The 14,733-nt window shown below is 32.2% G+C and overlaps 1 protein-coding gene across 1 annotated transcript in view; it reads left to right on the top strand.

The window, feature by feature from the left end:
* LOC117178867 overlaps positions 1-13,392 on the top strand; it is a 30,429-nt gene extending 17,037 nt beyond the window's left edge. Inside the window, exon 2 of the mRNA XM_033370380.1 lies at positions 13,315-13,392. Within this exon, the coding sequence (XP_033226271.1) occupies positions 13,315-13,361 (47 nt within the window). The 3' untranslated portion in view covers positions 13,362-13,392. The remainder of the gene's footprint in view (positions 1-13,314) is intronic.
* The last annotated feature ends 1,341 nt before the right edge of the window (positions 13,393-14,733 follow it).

Raw genomic sequence — 14,733 nt, 5'->3', positions numbered from 1 at the left:
GGTGCACGAGGCTTTTGCTGGATCGTCGCATTGATTCCTTTACAGACTGTAACCACCTATCTCACGGTTGTGAGACGTGGTTGTGGCTGAAATTTTACCGCGTTTTCGCTGGGAGCGGGTGCAATTTTTCAGATTAGCACCCGCTCCCGGCGAAATCCTGCGGTTGTCCTTATGACAAATTTTTAATTATATATATATATATATAAATTATTCAATGATAATATTAATAACGTTATTTAATCTTTTGCAAAATTTCCAAAACTCTCAACAGAAATTCAACGGAATAACTGATAAATCTAAATCCTGAGCTCGATCCTGGCTTTACGATGTTTTAAGTATCGTCGAAAAACTAACACTTTAAACCACCTGCAGTTTCTTATCGAGATAAAGCCACAGTACTCCCATAACCATGAGTACACTCATGGTGGCGGTTAGCTACTTCCCAGACGCAAAAAAGGCATCAATTTTCAATTATTTGGAATAAAACAAGAACTAGACCTTTTTTGAAAAAAGCTCTCTTTTCAGTCTTGTGTTTAGGCATTTATATTGTGCGGTTGAAATATGAAATCAAACAATTTAGAATTGTAGGAGAAAAGCTTGGCAGAGTAATTAATGGGCTAATTTTCAAGCCTGAGGAAGCGCCTTAAGGCGCTTCAAACGGCTGGCAAAGTCGCTAGGGGCAAACTAAATCTAAAGAGTTGAATTGTTGGCCGAAATATTTCAACTACATAATCTAAAGGCAATTATGCCGAACCGTTTAGCTCGCTTTTTCCCGAAAATGTTCTTGTTCTTAGCTTTTGTAATTGAAAGTGGGCAGTATTTTTTCTCACTTCAAACTAGCGCATATGTTACAGAGTTTCTGCGAATGGTGCCCAGTTTTGTAGAAATAGAAGAGGAGTGTATACGAAAGGAATCCATACTAAGAACTTTTATTTTTAACGCCCCCCCCCTCTCACCCAGAAAGGCCCCAAATATGACCCAAAAGTCAGAAAACTACATTTTTACTTGTTTGTTTTTCATATTGAACCATTTTTTCGTCGTTTTTATACAAATAATTACTAATGGACAATTGTAATATTTCCCATGGAATTTTCGACAATGTTTAATTGTTAAAATAGATTTAAATTACTTAAACAATTATTTATTTCCAAAAATATAAGAAATAATCGTATTTTCTAATTGAAATGTAACATTTTGAAATTTCTGGTAGTGTTACGTTTTGTTTAAAACATTATATCATCATTTAAACAATTTCTTTTATTTACAGAATTTTTTAAAAATTGAGCCACAGTTATCCAATTTTTTCTCAAATTGGTTTCTTAAACTACTCTTTGTTAAATAAATATATGATTTTCATCAATTTCTTTCAACTTATAACAAATCTCTATTTCTTAAAAGAATTTTTATTTGCCCAAGCATTTTTTGTCGACAACTTAAAGAAAATTGAAATAAACTAGAAGACATACCATATATCTTCTATCTGAACAGCGTATACAAAAATGCATTAACAATTTTTTAATTGTTTGAAGAAAAATAATTCGTTTCAACAATTATTTTTTCAAAAATATTTTTGAAATCGTATTTTTTGAATTAAACATAATATATTTTTTCTTAATGTTCTTTAAATTGAGTATAGATGGTTTATATATTTTTGGTGCACCATTAAAACAATCATAAAATTCATAATAAAATTTAGATTATAAAAGTGCATTTATTATTGCATTCTTTATAATGTTACAATCTTTACTATGAGTCCTCGAAAATTAGCTTCAAAAAGGTCGATTTCCAGAAAAAAGATAAAGTTTTGTTTCCTTCATATTCATGTTCCTGGAGGCTTCAGAAATAAATACCAAAAATTTACCCATCATATCGGCACCGCATACACCCCGAACTTCGAAAAACATCCCTTAAACGGGTAGTAGCGCTGGTTTTTGGCTATTACATACGAAAAGGTGCATCGTAGGATAAAAATGAATAGAAGTAAAAATATTCAGAATAGAATTTGCGATAAAAAAGGTCCCATACACTTTTTCTGTACAGGTCATAGGTGGGGAGGATAATTTGGCGAGTAGCACGATATGTTCTATCGCGCTTAGTTTTCAGCCCATAACTCATCTACGGGCAGTTTTTGGACAAAAATGCATAGAAGAAAATTTGTAGAGCTGTAAATTTCCTCTTTGGAGCGATACGTTGTTTTGACAGTGCATCAGTTTGGAAAATCATAATTAATTTTTCTAAGTGTACGTACAAGCGCTCGGATCTTATGTCCACACTACCTGTAAGGTAGAGTTTTTTGTGCGTTTTTATATATTGTGGTTTACAAGCCAAAGATTAAATTCTTTGAAAAATGTAATTTAACATTCCATAGTTGAATATATAACAATTCAAAAAGCGCTTTTTTAAGTTTTCTTATAAAACCCATTATTTCAGTTAGAGATTGCTTTACTCATACCTTGAACTCTTATCTCTAAGAATGCCTTTATAGTGGATTATACGTGGTTAACTCGTTTTTAAGGGTCCCGAGCATCCTTAACTGACGGGATAATCAATTCGTTTTAAAATTCACCATAGCTTCAGCAAGTGAATGTTTTATATGCGAAGAAAGTTTAAGTTTAGGTGAGACAGTCGAAGTAAAAAGTAAAATTGACAATCTTAGACGGGTGAGTGAAATTTTCTAAGATGAACACCTGAACTTATTACAAATAGTTGACTTGATAGAAGTACATAAAATATGTATATAATTATTGAGACTGCTATAACACAGTCTGATTGTAGTCTGACAAGATGTCGATCTTCTTGTTTAAATAATTGCTCTCTCTCTCTCTCTCTCTCTCTCTCTCTCTCTCTCTCTCTCTCTAGCAGCAAAAGATATATTCTTTTTAAAAGAAGGGCAAGGAACTGTTAAATCTGGAATTTATAGTTCACAACGCTTGCAAAACAGTGGCTTCTTGAAAAATGTTAAGGAATCAGTTCCATTTGCTTATGCATTCAGCGGGTGTGATACTACATCATCTCTCTTTGGGCACGGAAAACTAAAAACGACTATTTTGCTCAGGAAGGATATGCTCTTGGCAAAACTTGAATATATTGTGACGATTTTGAACGACCTTGTTTCTACACATGATGAAGTTGCAGCCGCGGGGGAACGATTTATTTTGGCATTATTTGAGAACCCATTCTCTGAAATCAGTCTGAATAATTATATATTTGTTTCTTTACACTAATCTTTGAGTCAGTCCAGTCATGCTGTCCTTTTGTCTGGACTTCCGCCTACTTATGCCGCTGAAGGGTGTAAAAAGCGATGTAAATGCGCAGGCTTGTCAACGATGTCCAGTCATATGCCTCAACTGCCAAGGTCAAGGTTGCCGTCATGCAGAAGAAAATGATGACAACGAAGATATAATTGAAGATAAGGGACATTATTATCAGCGCAATATTCATTCGCAAAGTCAAAACTTAAAATAAGCCAATGATACAGTATAAAACTGACACTGACACTGTCTAAAATTGTATACCCAAAAGAAGATTATTTTTATTCCGGGTAATATTATCAACCGAAGATCAGTGAAATAGATCTACAGGGCAAACAAAAGTAAAAAAAACGCAACAAAAACTCTACCTCAGAGTTGGTGTGGAAATGAGGTCCCAGTGCTTGTACGTGCACAACAAAGCATTAATTATGACTTTCCAAATTGATGTAATACAGAAAAATTGTATTAATCCGGAAACGATTTTTTCTGCTCTACAAATTTTCTTCCATGCATTTATGTCCAAACACTACCTGTTTATGAGTTAGGGGCCAAAAACTAAGCGTGCGAGTACATTTCGCGCCACACGCTAAAACAACCCTCTACCCTGGAGCTGATTACGCATCACCTATGATCTGTACAGCAAAAATGAATAGGACCTTTTTTATTGACATTTTGATTCTTAATATTGTCACTTCTACTCATTTTTGTCCTCCGATACACCCTTTCGTATGTAATAGCCAAACATCAGTGCTACTAACCATTTAAGGGATGTTTTTCAAGGCTAGGGGTGTATGCGGCGCCGATCCAATGGGGAACTTTTTTGGTATTGATTTCTAATGCCATAAAGGATATGATCCTAAAGAAAGAAAAGCTTTATCTTTTTTATAGAAAAAATCTAATTTCTCCGGACTAATTACATTATAAAAAACCCACCCGTTTCGCGGACATATTCTAATAGCGCGCTGCGCACACGGCCCGCGAGTTTGAGCGCGCCTACGGCGTGCGACTGTTTGTTCTCGCGCTTCACGCTCGATCACAGAAAAAACTCAAGTTAAATTTTTGTTGCATGCAAAATTTCCTGCTGTTAAAGTTTACATGCTATTTGGCGAAATTTTATCCCACGATGGAATAAAAGCTGTCGTCTTCTACGGCGTCCTTAGCAGCAATAAGAAAACGGCAAAGTATGATTGTATTCGAGTACTAAATCAAAACGCCAGACTTAAAAGGATACAGAAAAAACTAATTAAAACTTATTTATAATAAGTTGCGCAAAAAGCGTAAAAACAAATTACAGATGGGAATCCCCATTTCTCTTCAATTTAATGAAGTTAAACGACGATAGATACCGCCAGCGTCGCGATTTTCGCCACATTTCGAATGAAAATGAAGCGATTATAAAGCGAAAGATTATCCTGGCAAGGTTAAAAATCGGAAATCATCTTCGATTAATGTAAAGTTTATCCGACAAGGTTAATTTTTGTTGCAATGAATCTTTCACCTGGAATCAACGTAAAAGCTCCTTTAGCCTTAACGAATACATTTTCATCACGTATCTCGTGCTTCGCACTCGAATTTGTATCTCAACTTGTATATCATTTCCATAAATCTATATTATTACAATTCATAACATGCTTTGATATTAAAACCGACATACTTTTATTGTCTCTTTTAAACAAATGCGCATTCTTTAAATAATGCGTTATTAAACATTTTACGGCAATTTCTGCCGGTTTGGTAAAAACTAAATTTACTCACTTCCAATTTTATTTTTACGATTTAAACGTAGCACATACGGTCTACACATCAACCTTACCTTTTTTAACTTCTGAATTAAATCTCTACCTCAGTGGCCCACAAAACTTTGATTAACGAGGGTTTGGGGGCGGGGGTGGGAGGCGATTAGTTTCAACCAAGAGTCATAGCTGGTTAGTGTTCTGGTCTATATGTTCAACCAACCTTCCGCAGCGTAGTGTTAGATAGGAGTTCATATGATCTTATTTTCACACTCCCGGATCACAGTGGGAAAAAATGACATTTTTGGTTCAAAATAACGTACGGCCAACAAATATTGAGCGATTTGAACAAAAAGAATGTAAAAAAAAGCTGTTAAGATTTCTAAGAGTGTTGTTGAGCCTTATTTGTCAATTAGGTTTTCAATTTTTTATAAATAAACAAATATGACGAAAAAATGGTAAAACAAAAAAGCTTTTTGTTAACAAATTATTTGTTAAAAAAATTTTCTCTACGATTTTCCATAATCATTCTGTTTGTCTAGTTATATTGCAAGAAATTTTGTGAAAAAGTTGAAAAAATTTGAAAAAATCTTATCTGTAGGCAAATTAGAATAAAAGTTTAATAAATATATATTTCGAGGAAATATTAGAAATTTCATAATTAAATGTTTCATATAATTTACTAAAATATTTTTTATATCATAAATAATATTTCAATTATATTGTGATACGGTGAAAAAAAGCTTCCAAATGAGCGCAAGAATATTGGAAAATGTTGGCTATTTTGAGAGGACATTGAATAATTTCGACTATTTCGGAAGTTATTGAAAATTTAAGAAAACATTGAAATGTACACTATTGCTACAATTTCTACTTAAAAACTAGACCAAACCGAGTCGAAATATAGCTCCTACTTTGAGACTCTTCACGCAAATATTTGTAGGGGCTAAGGTTGTAAAGTAGAGGATGTTGCCATCCGATTTTTGCCCCTACTTTAGCGCTCTGGTGAGCACAAATTTCCGAATCTTCCATTTAGGGCGTCAGAATAGAGGCTTAGTTTTCGTTTCTAATTTATCGCTCCACACTTTACGTTCCTGTACAGAATAAAATTATGTGGCGAAAAATTAACAAAATGGAGCAAGAAGAAGACATACTGACATTTGCGTAATGATTCAAGTAATTTTGCACAAGGAAAAAAATATCCATTAAATTTTATAGAACTAATCCTATAGCAGAGGATACGCTGGGCAGTTTAATAAAAAATAAAATCGTCTTTGTTTCACATTGCGTTGAACTACGCTTATAATAATATATGTACTAAGATTTTGGATTTTAGAAATATTACAAATTATTATTGTATATTTTATGTGCTTAATCAAGATTTCAACTTAATCCAAAAATATTTCAAGATATCTGAAACGATTAAAAAAAATTGAATATATATTTTCAGAAATTTAATATATTTTAAAGGATTTCCACAAATTTCCAAAGATTTCAAAAGATTTAACAGACTTTAAAGAATTCAAGAACATTATTCATATTTTAGAATTCCCTTAAAATTTTTAAACTAATTTCAATTTTACCGAATTTCCTTAAAATTCTTAAAAATTACTTATAATTCCTTAAATCCATTAAAAATATCTTGAACTCTTTTAAATAATCCAAAAACTTAGGAATTCGATTACAAACTTAGAATTTTTTTTAATCAAATAACTCCCGTTAAATCCCTTGAAACTCCTGAAAATCTCTTTAAATACAAGAAAATATTTTTAAATTACATTAAGACCTTTAAACTCTTTTCAATTTTTGAAAAATAATTAAAAATTTTAAACTATATCAAATAGATTGAAATGCCAGAAAATCCCTCAAAATCACTCAAATTCTCTTGTACTCATACAAAGTATTTTTAAGGCTTTAAAATCTCTTGAAAATTCTTGTACTTTTTGGAATTCTTCGAAAATCTTTTAAAATTCTTTAAAATTACCTGAAATCTTTTGAAATTCATTTATAAAATTTCATCTTTTTTAATTCGTAAGAATTGTTAAATCCCGTTAAATTATGTAGAAATTAATTCAAATCCTTTTAAACACTTGAACATATTTTGTAATTACACAATAATAGAATACTTATGAAGTCAGAATATTTGTGAATATTTCGGGACATTTTGGAATATTATGAAATATCAAAAATACCTCAGATTAGAAAGAATATCCAGAATTTCAAGAATATTGAAAGAATACGTGTATGGGAGTATTTAGTGAATGTATAAGGAATATTGGTGTGATCAACCCCTCGGCATATAGAAATAAATTGGTTTAAAATATGACATATTGACGAAACAATTTATTATTTTAAGTAAATTTTACCTCCAAATCTTTGGTATATATTTATAACCATCAGTGATTTATTAAGAGAGGTTACAAGTGAACTGTAATCAACGTCGGTTTTTTTGGAGAATAACGTACGCAAAACAATCATCGCTGACCAAATCCGTTTGAAAGCAGCAGGGACCTACACTTGAAATCGCAAAATTTCTAAATATAAATTTGGTCAGTTTAGAAGAAAATTTGAATTGTGCAAGTTTCAAGGTTCGGGAGTAGATTTTTTTTTCATTTTGAATATTTCCCATTAAAATTATTATTTAGTTTCAAAGTCTGTTTAGTATAATTAAATTCATTCTTTGATTTTAGAAAAATTTGCCTAATTAGCTTGAAGGTCAGATTATAATTTTGTACTTTTGAATTCTAGAATTTCAGAAGCTTCAAATTTGAATGATTTCATTTATTTTTCAAAATAAAATTGTCAAATCTTGATCGCTTTGAATTTATAGTTGTACCAATTGAAAAGCTTGAAATTTTTAATTATTTACTTTTGAACGCTTTTGAGTATAAATAATTTCCAATTATCTAATCTTAAAATATTCAATTTTTACGGGTTTGACATCGCCCTATTTTTTAATTTTTTAAACTGAAATTTGGAGTTATTTTTTGTGGTACAGAAAAAACTCAAAACAAAAGATTTGTATCTTTCTTAACTTTTTTTCGACATTTCTTCTTGTGTGTTTGGTACCTTTTTTTGGGGGGAGGGGGGGGGGTTGGATCTGGGTTCGTTCTAACTATATTTAAAATTTTAGCGCTGGTTTGCATTTTTCCTTTTGCTTGCAGCCACCAAATTAGGGCAAACTTCTCTCCTCCTGAACGCATTTCGATGTTATCACTTTAAGATTTATTTTTTAACACCAATTTAACTGTTGCTTTCACGAACTGTGATGATATAATTTGAGAGAAAATAACAAAGGATCCGGCACGAGGGCGCAGGCGCCGAGGCAACGACGCCGCCTATTTTGTGCGTTAAAATTTAAGAGCGTTAAAGGAACATTTAAAAATTATACGGAGAATATGAAGCTTTAAAGGAGACATAAGTAAAACTCAAAAATATAGAGGCAAGACCTTCAATTTAGGGGCTGAAGCTTATACAGAAGCAAAATAGAATGAAAATATCTTTAGAAGTGGCTACGGAGGAGCTAGTAGAATGAACAGCCGCAAAGTAGAGACAAAACTTCCACTTGTTGCGTCAAAGTAGGGCCTATATATCGAAACGGGAATTGGCATCACCCTGGACTTATTTTATACAGAATTTCAAAAACAATCAACCTTTTAAAGATAAATTTTTCAGCTCTGGTATAATTAAAATTAAGAGAATTTGTGCAGTCATAAAAAAGAGGTGGCCTAAAACTTTTGCACCACAGTATATATATATATATATTTTCCAAAGTATGTAAAATAAAATGCTCAACTTTTTATATTTGTTCTATACTAAAATGAAAGAACATTGTGATAATATATTCATTAATTTATTTTCAATGAGATAACTCCAACTAAACTCTTAACTTATTGTCACTTTTCCAAGTAAAATTTAAATTAAAAAAAAAAAAATTAACAAATTTTTTTATCATAAAATTAGCTTTTCAATTTAATCAATTAATTCAACTATATATCTTAATCTTACTAAACTTTCAACCTAGTTTATATTTTTATTTGCTTTTTAGTATTAACAACAATTTTGAAATTCTGTTTTGAAAAATTCATCTTTTTATAACGTTTCAAATTTAGGAAATCCATTTTTTTTAAATAAATAATAGTATGTCATTATACTCTTTGACTTACATATAACAATTAAACGTCATGGCGAATGAAGCAAAACTCAATTCTTTTCTTCTTTTCACCTAATTTTCTTATGAATTTATTTATAACTTTAATAATTTATTGGATCAAAATTATTAAAGATGACCGTTTTCATTTATTAGTAATTTAAACGGAGAAAATTTTAATAATTTTGAATAAATACATGATTCTCAAATTTTTAACCTTTCTTTTGTCGCTAGGGTGGAAATTTAAGTCGGGGGATGTCCAGTTTCTGGCTGGAGAGCCCGGCTTTAAGCCGGGAGCTTCCCGGTGATCCCGACTTTAAGACGGGCTGTGGCCGGGGTTTCTGATCGGAATACGGCCAGCATTGTCACGCTGCGCTAGCGAAAGACGAGCCATGAAGCATGGCCGTAAAATAGAATGGCTGCCCGACCGTGAACTAGCCAGGATTATATTAGATTCAATTACTTGGGATTCAGCTTTTTGAAGTTCATATGTTTTTAAATATTTTAAAGAGAAAATGGGCCGGAAAGGAACATAGAACAGAACAAACAATCCAAATTAATAAAAAAGGGTAAGAAAGATCACATAACCTATGAAACTTTGTATAACTGTATAATTTCTTTATTCCTTAATCCATACTGCATTTAATAAAAACTGATAGGAACTTCTTACCTGCTCATCAAATTTACATTCACCAAAACACTAACTTAAATAATTGTTAAGTTTCTTACTCACTTTTATTAAACAAAATAAAGCCAAACAGGCGTAATGAATGTAACGTGATCGGCTGGTTGATGCAAGTTGAAAGAATTTGACTTCAATCACGTGTTCCGGCATCATCCTTTCTTTTAACTTTTTAAATTTCATAACAATAAAAATTTCCCAACATCGAAAGAACTTTCAAATATTACAAGATAAAATTAATGTTGATCGGATCAAAATGTAAAAGTAACATTACACGTGATAAAGAGGCAAGAGCAGACGACCAAAGTCTCGAAACTGTAAGATTTTTTACGGGATTTTTAAATTACCGTAATGCAGACTTCGGAACTATCTACTTAATCAATGTGACTGAAATGAATATATTTAATTCAGTCATATTTTTTCGGAAATTTCTCAATTTGCAAAAAATAGTTTTAAAATCACGCAAAAAAATCGCTCTTTCGAGACTTTTGTCGCTTGCTCTTCTTCAAGTTTAATCCTACTATTTTTTTCATAGAATTTTTAGTTATAAATTGATTATTATAATAGGTTTTTTGTTATCTTCCGTAATATTTAAAAGGTCTTCATATGAAAATATTATATACTAGGTATTATATTATTAAAAATCTGTTCTTATTCGTTTTAAAAAGTCTAAAGAATTATAAATTTGGTATCTATGTTTTTTTTTTCATCATCCGTTTATAATTTCGATTATCATCCCTATTTTACTGTAACCAACAAGCAAAAGCGTTCACTTGAAAGAAGGTTTTCCTTTGCTATTATCATGCGGCTAAGCATTTGATCATTAGATTTGCCCGACCAAAGCTCGGTCAGCCCCCGACTGGAATTTGTACAAAAAAATTTACCTAGCCAGTTTCTGAACAGCACGTGCATAGGCTCTTAAAAAACAAATAAAGCCCGGGAGTCAGCGAACAGCAACATTGTTGTGCCAGGGCTAACCCAAATTTGTAAGAGAAGCCGAATAAAATTAATTAGAAAACGGTATATGAAACTCCTAAGATGTTGAATAATAACAATAATCGTTAGGGAAATTAAACATTTCAATGTAAGTGTCACGCAACTTCACAAAAAATCTGATTCTGAATGAATAAAAAGTTTATTTATGGGCTTTCATTTCTCACGCTTATCACTTTGTATCAACTTTATTGATTTCCACACTGTAAAACGTTGATCATCAAAAATAAGCTGAATTCGGTACAGTTTCTATTTGAATCATTTTTGAACTTCAAAAAGAAAGTAAAGGCACAATGACAATTTGCATTGTTCAAAATTAGATGCAAAAAATTTCACAACAATGGTTTTCTGTGAAAGTGTTTGGGAATTTTTCAACATTGAACGATTTTACTGAGTTCACTATACTCAAACACGCTGATGATTTTCTTCTTTCTGTGTGTAATAAATTGGCTAATAGAAATAAAATCGGTGAGATTCATCTTTCACTTTTGCGAATCCGCCATTGAGTTTACCAAAAAGCATCACAAAAATTAATCAAAGTAAACGACTTGCGCCTGCAATGAGAGGTTTCGTAACCTACAGCATTATATCCTATTATATCCTATTCTATCCTACCTACCCAATCCTATCATGTCATGTCATGCCATGTCATGTTATGTCATATCCCATCCCATCCTATCCTGTTCTGTTTGCATGGAATAGAACCTAATTGTAATACATTTAATTAATGTATTTCAATTATATATGATGATAGTGGGTTCCTTTGTCAATTATCGCATCAGAGCCACGCCCATTAAAATTGCATTGACTAAGTTTTCTTGGTAACATCAAAGTACTTCGCAGAGTCTAAGATTTCGCAAATCTCGTGGATTCTCCGACGAGGGTCTAAGACTTATTAATTGGAAAGGACTTTCATTTAACAGACAATTACGGAAGGTTGAGAGGGCGTCGTTGTGAGACGAGAGGGATCAGGGGTGGGAGTCGCAATTAGCTTTATTGGGAACACCGGCGGCGCCAGAGAAAGCCTAAAGTAACGGATTACTAATCTCCAAACAGACAGTACCATTGACAAATGAGATATATGGGGAAGGTTTAATGATTATTATTATCAAATCGTGAAATTGATCATAACTGTGCAGATCCTAAGATAATTTATAATAATTTATTATGTGTCATGTAAATTTACAAATAGTATAAGTCACTACTCTCACTACAGTTATAAAAAGGAATTTGAAACAAAAAACACAGTTTTGATCAAAACTGAAAGATATTTTAAACCACTGGCTTGGGCTCCGCAAAATTTGTATGGAAAATGGTTCTCGGCTAAATTGTCTGAAACATTGCTTATAGCCGTTCGAAGTTAATGTTTTTATGCATTACGCACAGTGTTTGGTAAGTTCCTCTAACAAAAGTAACTCGTTACCGTTAAAGTTACTTTTTCAACAAAGCAACTCGTTACAGTTACAGTTACTAGTGAAAGTAACTTAAAGTTACTTTAAAAGTTACTTTTTATATCCCAATGATCATATAGTATCAAATTTTTAAAATCAGACAAAACTTAACTTCAAAGTTTCGGATTCGCTTGAAGCAAGATGTCCGAAATAAAAGTTTGTTTGTTTACAAAGCAGATGAAAACCAGTTCGAAAACAATAATCTTTTGTTTCCTCGTCGCGCGCAATATTTAAAGTTCTCCTCCTTTGTATAAAAGCAATCAAAAGAAAGATATACAGAAAAAAAATAAAGTGACGAAAAAGTAACTTGAAAGAAGTTATCAGTTTCCGGGAAAATAATAACTAAGTTACGTTATAGTTACTTTTTTCTAAAAGTAACGAAGTTACTGAAAAAGTTAGAAGTAGCTTAACTTTTAAAGTAACTTCGTCACTTTTAGCATGTTACTACCCAACACTAATAATGCAGCAAAATAAAGCTGCAATACAGATCATATAAATCGGAATGATCCGGCTTGTACAAACATAATATAGCCTGCATGCAAGAATTATTAGACTTGCGCAAGCGCGTATATAAAAATATATATACACACACGCGCGCGCGTGGTTGTGTGTGTGTGTGTGTGTGTGTGTGTGTGTGTGTGTGTGTGTGCACCGCGTGCATCGATTTACATGATCAGCATCGTAGACTTCTTCTTGTGCGAAATGCATAAAATCCTTAACTTTGAACGGCTATATTTCGAAAACTCGAATTTTTTGGACTTAATGCTCATTGAGACTTTTAATCTACACATCGAGAACTTCCAGGACGCAAAGTTTCAGACAATTTAGTCGAAAGTTATTTCCCTTAAAATTCTGCGGGGTTCTTTGACTTACGTTAAATTCCAGAATTAACAAAAATTTAATTTAATTCAAGTTATTTAAAGCGAATTTTAAATTATCACGCCAAATCTAAATTAATGAAATTATACTAACTTAATTAGAGAAAGGGGAACCTTTTCTTTGATGTCTTCTCTTTGATGTCTTGGTCAAACTTCAATTTTTTTTCTATCCACAGGCATTTTTAAAAGGCTAACTCTGGATTTCAAAACACAATCTAATTGATGGCGGCTCTGCAGCTTTAACCTAAAAGATCATCAGTGAATACAATGGCGTTCGACAAGGATTGACGAAAAAGACCGTGAACTTCTGCAAAAGGATTAGTAATATTGTATTATCGTGAATCTAAAGAAAATGCTAATTTCATTTACAAAATACTATGCAGAAGGCACTCACATAATAATAATTCGATAATCATGTAAATTATGTATATGAGAGTCTGCATAAAAAGGGCCCTCACGGTTAGCATCTCAGCTACGTATAACAAAATAGGGCTGGGCGAATACCATAAGAACACGTGTTATACTTTTTTTCGAACATGAAATATATCTACTTGCGGTTACTTTCTAAATAGTGGCATAGCCCCAATAGATGCACTAAATAGTAATTTTGACCTTAACTTATAAAAATGTGAATGTCTGTCACACTAGAATCAGGCATAATGGCCCTTTTCATGCGGACGCTCACATTTCTTAACTGGTTGGTGCGCTAAGGTCACATTTTTTATTATTGTTACGTGTTCGCTTATATTCTTACACGCCTTTATATTATAAAACACCCATGAAACAGATAAATTTAAAACCAAATTCTTACGTCTTATTTAAAGCACTTTAGATTATAAAATTTTTTTAGTTCTTAAGTAGAATTGTGACTTTACGTAAGTTTATTTGGCACCAGGATTTTCTTTTTTAAAAATAATTTGTGAAATCATATGGCATATTGCAATAAACGAATTTGTACAGGATGAAATGATTCTGAGATTCGGCTACTCTATTGTATACTGTTGTTTTCCCTAACCCACTTCCAATTCAGGCCGGATCATAATAATCTACAGGGGCATCAGCTATGCCAAAACAATTAGTATAATGTAATAAATGCATTTCCGAAATTAAGCACTTACGTGTTTATGCCCCGAAACCCTTTATATATTAATTGAAAAAAGGTTATAGTTTGATAAAGCAACACGAATGTGTAATATATTCAACTTTATTGAAAAATAAGAAGATAATTTTGTGTGTCTCATAAATAAAGTACGTCCTTTCCACCAACTTAACATATTATTCGCAAGCTATTTCTTCGTAATGAAATATTTAGAAGTTTTACGTTTCGCAAGGAAATGGACCGATTTGTCGGTATGGAATGGGGTATAAGGGCATGTAGCCGAATAACTTTAGATACTTTAAGCCTAGTTATAACCATCAAAGTTGAAGCATCAAGGACTGGGCGTAAACGTAAGAGTTATATTTTTTCTTCTAACATCAAATTCTAACGCTTCCAGTCACTTGCGGGAAATAAGTATAAGGTCACCACATGTAGCATGGATTTGAATCTGATTTCCGGTTGATAGCCTAAAATCGATAATTTTACCCTTTTTTTG

The sequence above is a fragment of the Belonocnema kinseyi genome, chromosome 8 (genome assembly GCF_010883055.1).
Source record: "Belonocnema kinseyi isolate 2016_QV_RU_SX_M_011 chromosome 8, B_treatae_v1, whole genome shotgun sequence".
Classification (NCBI taxonomy): domain Eukaryota; kingdom Metazoa; phylum Arthropoda; class Insecta; order Hymenoptera; family Cynipidae; genus Belonocnema; species Belonocnema kinseyi.
The sequence above is the reverse complement of the archived record's forward strand: the minus strand, read 5'-3'. Positions and strand labels throughout refer to the sequence as shown.